The following is a 7,633-nucleotide window of genomic DNA, read 5'->3' as shown; positions in this document are numbered from 1 at the left end:
TTTACTCTGCACCACTACCACAGCTGCAGCGCCCAGGTCCTGGAGACATCTGGGTTCACCTCAACTTCTGATGCATTTCAAAGGACCAACATTAGAAATGCCTGAAAGGTAATACTGCACAGGAGCTCATAAGGAGCCAAACCCAAAGGGACTGATGTGGCCTTTCTAGCCCTTGGGAACCATCAGTTTAGGATAATTCTCACCTTCCTTCCACCACATAGACTTGATGGCAGATAAAGACGTTAAAAGGCATCTGATCTGCTCAACTTAAAGGTACCATAGAGAACAGAGGTGTGGAATTCAATGAGGTATTTTGGGGTTTTTTTTTCCAAACACTTTACTTCCATTCCGGGCCTATGGTTTTAAAAAAAGAAATACATATTTTGGAAATAAAAGAACCACCTCAAATCACGCCTGGAACCGAAAAATAAAAAGTTTGTGAGAAGCAAAGTTAATTGTATTTATGTTTGGCTGTCAGTAAGTCTTCAAACTGCTTATTGAAAACAGCACTGTGCAGTCAACCATGTAGGGAAAAAATCACCATCGTCAAGAACAATAAAATTATTTTTGAGACTTAACCTTAACCAGTGGGGTCATGATGCTCAAAGACAGAAAAGCCAGGGGCAGATGAAGTGAGGTTTCCCCCCCCCCCCTTAACAGATCAAATCCCCTGCACCTCAAACAACAAATACACAACTAAAATCCTTCTCAGCTGTCCAGGTTCTAGATAGGGCTTTTAAGCATCTACCATACTGAAGCCCATGTTGAGATTTTGCAAGACTTAAAAAAAAGGGGGAAACTGCTTGCAGCAAATTCAACAACTGAGGCACGTTTTTGAAGATTAGCAGGAAATGATGAAGTGTAGGGAAGGACATAAAAGATGTATAATCCCCAGTACCCCCTTTAACAAAACTTCACTTTTGTTCTAAAAATAGACGTCTCCAGTAAATGTTTCTACTGGTTGTACGTTTGTAAATGTATGCATGCCTCTACATAACTTTATTGCATTTCTTTTACAATAGACTGGAATTATATTAGAACTCATTTGTCGGACTGAAAAAAATATGCAAACTTAACATGACATGTACGTCAGATATACCTGAAAAGTTTAATCACTGCATAATATATTTCCATGCCTCTCCGTTTATTGTCATGGCTTGTATAAAAATAGATTTTAAAAAGATAACATTAGTTATCAGAGTATGGTCACTTCTATACAATCACATTACTCTTTTAAAGTATTTTCATTTTCAAATCTAATAATAATAATATGAAATGAACATGATATGCACCGACAAAAACGGATTCCAAACGACATGCATGGAATATTTTTCATTATTTAATACTCTGCGTATCTCTGTTTCTATTCCATGTTATGGACAGCCAACACAGAAATCAGTAAGGAATATATGTATAAAAATGACTTTATGAATTGATATGTATGGTCAGTAAGTTAGACATATGGCCATCAACATCTGTCAATAGAATATTAAAATATATACAAGCAAAACACTTAGCATAAGGCTCCCAAAATTAATCCTGTGTTTTAATTCACAGCTATCTGCAGGAGATAGATTTTAGATTCGGTTTACCTACTTAATTGAGACACTTCACTACAAAAAGTCAGGTGAACTAAATCTGTGAGTACAATGAATACATGTGTTTTCCAGGGATTTTTTTAAAAACGTCAATATAACATATTTTCATCAAATAAGCTGTTTTTTTTTTCTGAACACCGTACGACCTTAACCCCAATATCAAGTGTAAAATATTGGCTAAATATTACTGCACGGTTTGAAAATACTACCTTGCCAATGGGTTCAACCCATACAATATTGGAAAAATAGGACCATATTGAGGTCACTCCATGTAACTGAACGATGAGAAACAGCTTCAGCATATTAATGATAACATACCTATGGGTACTCATTTTTACATATAACAAATTGGAGACCCCCCCCCCCCTTCATCTCCCCGCAAAGGAATCCTTGCAGTTAATATATGGTCTTTCTGATAAAAACACACCCTCAGTACAAAGGATCACTGGCTTCCCCTTGTTGGGAAGTGCATACAAGAAGCACTGATATATTTTGAAAAAAAAATCTCTTGTGGTGACCTCTAAATATGTTTGCATTCTCTTTTCAGTCTTCCGACATGGGTTTTACCAACAGAAAGAAAAAAAAAACCCCTCTAACTTTAGTAATACAACATTTTTCTAGAGAGTAAAAAATCTGTTCCCAAACTTTGTGCAAGTGAAATTGACCCAACATGGTGGCAAAGAATGGGTTAAAAACACCACTAAAACTTCTTTCAGTTGAGTTCAAGTTTATTTTTGAAGCTTTTTTGACAAGCATCGAGCACACTGTACTGTATAGATTTTCATGGCTGGAGCAGCCGAAAGGAAAACAGGTATATATATTTTTTTCTGCCAGCAACTTAATCTAGAAGGCTCTCTTTTTAAAATTTACTTAAGCAACCAAATCCGCTTCCTAAAGCAGATATTCTGATCGGAAAAGTACATTTAAAGTTGATTTGTTTTTCTTTAAAAAGCTCTAACAGGGCGAATGTCTTAAAAAATATTTAAAAAGACCCGGAGGCTTATTTTGGGGTATACGTTTTATGTAAGTAACAAAATATTACTATAACATAAATATAAATGTAACTTGAAAGTCTACATTTTTTTTTCAATACAAACAAAAGATACCAAATCAAACTTCCATTTGTAACCATTGCAATAATTAAAAGCTAAACCGAAAAACAACAATAAAAAAAAAAAACTCCAAACACATTTAGAAAATAAATTATAAAGGGTCAAATTTATAAGGAAATAATATTAAAATATTCTCTTCAAATTAGTTAGTGTACAAAATTGTCTGGAATGAAAAAAAAAACCCAAGCACGAATTATATAACCAAATACATATGCTTACATATGTCACATATATACAGAAGTGTTTGTGTAAAAAGCTGTCAGACCTTTCTCTTTGCTTTATTTCCAGAAATATTTCGAGGCTACGGGGTCTGCGTGTGGTTTTCAAAGAAGCAAGTCTTAAAAGTTGGTAGTTGCATTGTGTTACTTGTACAGCGCTGTGTACAAGGATTGACAGCATTCGGGCTATTAGGCTGAGGACAATATCAGACCTACTAAAGTTTAGGTCTGATATTACGAATGCAACGGGTCCCCTTGATAGACAAGGAAATAAAGTAGAGGGGGGTAATATAGAAATTGATTTTATATAGGGATTTCCCTCCAAACAGCCAGCGGAATGCATTGAAAATCTGGTGCAGGCTTGTTCCCTTTAAGCCCGAAAGTAAACTGCCAGGAAATCAAATGAAAAACCTCACAGGCAATGGCACTGTTTGTTTTTTTTATATATAGAGAGACTTTGCTATAAGGAACAGGAAAAAGAAAACCAAAGCAACACATACATTTTAAAGACTTGTTTTATCATGTATTTTGCTGAAGCAGCTGCCAGGGAAGCAGCTTTCAATTTAACCTTTTCGGTTCTGAAATCCTCTTCGCTTCCCAGGGTGGAAAATTGTCTCCAACCCACAGCAAACTATCCGCCAGCAAAATAGAATGAAAGTCAAAATAAATGAAAAAAAAAAATAAATTATATAATTTAATCCCCTTTGGCTAGCTATTCATTTTTTTTCCTTTTTTGTTTTTTTTTTTACAGAGGCATCACCATCTCTACTTCATTTTAGGCATTTCAAATAAATACAACGTTTTTAAAAACAAACAAAAAAAGTGATACAGATTGACTGTTGAATAAATATAACACGATTCCATCCACCGGCTGCGAGTCCTTCTCCTTAATCCATTTGTTTTCGTTTTCTTTTTAAATGTTGACATTAGCAACTACACTGAAAGGAAAAAAAAAAAGTTCCTAAAATTTTAAGCCCATTCCCTTATGATTAACCGTAATTTGATTCTGTTTAATAAAGCAGTTTATTGTTCGATTTTTTTTTTTTTTACCTTAGAATAATGTACATCTCTGGAATTTGGAAGTACCAAAACTGAAAAGTGGATAACTCTAAGTCTCCTTCCAAGGTGAACAATCCCTATCTCGTTTCGTTTATTTCTTTGTAAAATCCAAAGTACTTTTGATTTCTCAATTCTGTCAAAGGCTCGAGTCATTGTACCGGGGTCTGTAGCGTGTGATGAAGAGGTGGGGTGTCAGCGTGTGAATATACATCCTCCATGGGGGGATGGGGAACCCCAGCTGGGGTCATTCTTTTCTCTTTCTGTCGTCTGTTGCAAAACCAAACCCTGACCACTTCCTTCTCCAGCTGCAGACTGTCCGCCAGGCTCGTGATTTCGTGCGCCGAGGGTTTGGGGCACTTTAAGAAATGGTTTTCCAAAGCCCCTTTTACTCCCACCTCGATGGAGGTTCTCTTCTTCCGTTTCCTCCCCTGAGCTGCTATCTTGTCTAAGTTGGTGGGGCTTCCCGTCGTGGAGTCGGTTTCCTCCAGCCATTTGTTGAGAAGAGGTTTCAGCTTGCACATGTTTTTAAAGCTCAGCTGTAAAGCTTCAAACCTGCAGATGGTGGTCTGGGAAAAGACATTGCCATACAGTGTGCCCAGCGCCAAGCCAACGTCCGCCTGGGTGAACCCCAGTTTGATTCTCCTCTGTTTGAACTGTTTGGCGAACTGCTCCAGGTCATCGGAGCTGGGAGCATCTTCGTCGGAGTGGTCCTGATGGTGATTTAAAAGCTGCGGGGGAGACTCGATCTGAGTGTCGTGAACTCCTGCATCGTCGTGCAAAGGATCGCGCATGCCGTGGTGCAACGAAGAAGCTTGGGGGCCCAGCATGCCGTTTAAATTCGTGTATGCCGATTGGGAATAGATCAGAGACTGGTGGCTGTTCGAGGTAGGCGACATGGGAGCCAGATGATGGGCGCTGCTCTGTGCCCAAGCTCCAGGGTGACTGTTTGGGGTCTGCTGGTGGACCAGGTGGGATCTGTGATGGAAGCCGCTGGTCAGGTCATCCCTGGTGCTGTGCACACTGCTTTTACCGTGATCTGCCTGCCCCAGGTGGGGCGATCCGCTGTTCCAGTCACTGTTCGTGGTGGCGGGCAGCCACTGGTGGTGGGTGAGGCTCATGGGATGTCCTGTATTAGTGGCCAACCCTTGCAAATACTCGTGGTGCATCATCTTTTGCACTTCTCGGTAGGTCGTCCCCTGATGCATCCTGTCCGAGTCCGGATGCATTAAAGGGCTCGAAGGCAGCGCGTTATTCCTAGGTAAATACTGAGCAGTTGTAGCCATGACTCCTACTTCTTAACTGATTACACCTTCGGAGGTTTCTGTGCTTTAGAGCCAAGGCTCAGCTCGCGGACAGCGGCTGGCCACTAGAGCCCCGCCCCCTGCTCTCCCATTGGCCCCTTTATACCTATTAAGCAAGGGAGCACTGGGGCTTGATAGAGGCTCTGCTCCGCCGCCGGAGTCTCCCACGCCCCCTTCTACCCGATTGGCTCTCGGGTCGGAGCTGCTCGATTCCATTGGACACAGAAGGCTGTTTGAGCCAGGAGTCCGCGTGTTTATTTTTTTGAGCGCTACCTGCGGCTGATTGGCTGGGAATTTTTCATTCATGCTGTTTTTCAAATAACCACGTGGGGGAGTAAAGAGTGGGGAATTTTTTTTTTTTTAATTATTCTTTTCCTGGGAAGCTGCTGCTGCTTCCTTCGTTTGATAAGAGCTAATTGGCCATCAACCTTAATGGAGAGAATAAGGGAAAACTTCTATTTTTTTTCCCTTTGCACTGTTAAGATACCATGATAGTTTCATTTTTAATAATAAGGAATTGTTTTCAATTATCTAATTCAATAAGGGGAAAAACAATGATTTGCAGCACAGATAATGACGTGACATACAGTTTAGATTGTTTCTCCATTTTTCTCCAAAAGGCCTTCGTTTATGTACATCAAATACGTTTAGTGCTAACTAAGCATCAGTACTTTATCCTGTTTTGAAAAACCTACAGTCACTAGCTAATCCTGCCTTCTGCCACTGTACCCACATTTCTGTCAGATCAAAGTTGTGTATGCCAGAGTTTTCTGTAGTGCTTTTAAACAATGAAAGTTTAAAAAGTGCAGATTACAGTATGCGTGTAAAATAGCATCTGTAATGTATGAATAAATAATTATAACAAAGTAATTATATAATTAGGAAGAAATCTGAAAGATTTATCACGGACTTTTCATTATCTTTGGGCATATAAGTGACATTTATTATCTACTTTGATTCTCATCACCTGAAAATAATAAAACTTTGTACATTAATAATGCGGTGTCTGGGTTAGGCCAGTTCAATAAACCAGATGTAGCTGATATGCAATAATTTGAAATAAAGAGAAAAAAAAAGTTAACGCCCGTTGACACCCAATTTATTCCCTGATATATTGATAAGAGAAAATGCCACTTTTCTGTGCTTTTGTAAGTAGACATGTAAAAACAGACGCTTTTGTTTTTGACAGGTATTTTCCAGAAATTCAGCTCTGGAACGTTAGAAGTTAATAGAACGATGGAGGACAAGTCTGATGCAGAAACATAGTAAGCCGGTATATTACTACTACTTAACATTTCTAAAGCGCTACTAGGGTTACGCAGCGCTGTACAATTTAACATGGAAGGACAGTCCCTGCTCAAGGAGCTTACAATCTAAAAGACAGTTGTACAATCTAGAGACTAATCTATAGCTACAATACTAAGTTTACCCTGGGCTTTGGAGTTGGTGACGTGAAAGAGGTGGTCAGTGCGCCCTTCTCTGTTTACAAAAGTCTTATAATGATAAACTTGAATCCTAGCCCTTTTCACGAGCAGTTATACCTAGACACAAAAGCAGGAAAAAGTTTACAAATGCTGGAATATTCAGTCGAATACCCGGATGAGGTAACACAGGCGTTTACAATTTGCAATACAAAATAGAGATTTTGCTTGCAAGACAGAGATAATAGAAATGCGTTTTACTTAAAAGATTCGATTACAGTGAGGCGGATGTGGGAGAAAAGAATAATTCCAGTGATATGAATTAAAAATAAGTTGCCCAACTAATGAAGGGTTCTCTGGTCTCAATTATTGCTTGTTCATCTTATCCTCAACTCAAATACATTTACTGCTAAATAGACTGTGTGTCAGTCTAGACTGAAACCTCCTTCTCCTGATAAAGTCTCGCTTCATCAGTAAAGATTATAAAATATTGACCAGAATAACCCCCTATTTGGTCTCAAAACTGCAAACTTGCTCATTGGCTATATGTCATTTTATGCTTTTCAAAGTCAATTAGTCTTGCATTTGTCCGGGATTTCTCTCTCTCTCTCCCCCCCTTCACATTCGTCTGATTGTTTTTCTCTTCACGTTTTGCCCTAACGGCAAATTACCAGTCCTATGAATTGCAAAGCAGCTGCCAGACAGAGGACAGCTATGGAGCTTTAACTAACACAATCACGTCCCTTCCATGGAAATTCAGGGCTTCGTCTCATTCTACACCCCACTTTTTTGTTGTTGTTGTTGTTTCTCAGCACCGAGATCGCTCAGGATCGCCTCACATCATGAGAGTAGCAAAGCCCCCCAACATGTTCATCCGGGGGGTCAGAGATGCTGAGGTCGAAACTCAACAAGGAAAAGCAAAAA

At 39.3% G+C, this 7,633-nt stretch overlaps 1 protein-coding gene across 1 annotated transcript; it reads right to left on the bottom strand.

Moving 5' to 3' along the window:
- Positions 1 to 2,687: 2,687 nt before the first annotated feature.
- On the bottom strand, positions 2,688 to 5,285 carry POU3F1 (POU class 3 homeobox 1). Its single transcript, XM_030220019.1, has one exon. The coding sequence runs from the start codon at positions 5,268 to 5,270 to the stop codon at positions 4,137 to 4,139; it is 1,134 nt and encodes a 377-aa protein (XP_030075879.1). The 5' UTR covers positions 5,271 to 5,285; the 3' UTR covers positions 2,688 to 4,136.
- Positions 5,286 to 7,633: the final 2,348 nt, after the last annotated feature.

The sequence above is a fragment of the Microcaecilia unicolor genome, chromosome 11 (assembly GCF_901765095.1).
Source record: "Microcaecilia unicolor chromosome 11, aMicUni1.1, whole genome shotgun sequence".
NCBI lineage: Eukaryota > Metazoa > Chordata > Amphibia > Gymnophiona > Siphonopidae > Microcaecilia > Microcaecilia unicolor.
Note: the sequence above shows the minus strand (reverse complement) of the source record. Positions and strands in the feature narration are given on the sequence as shown.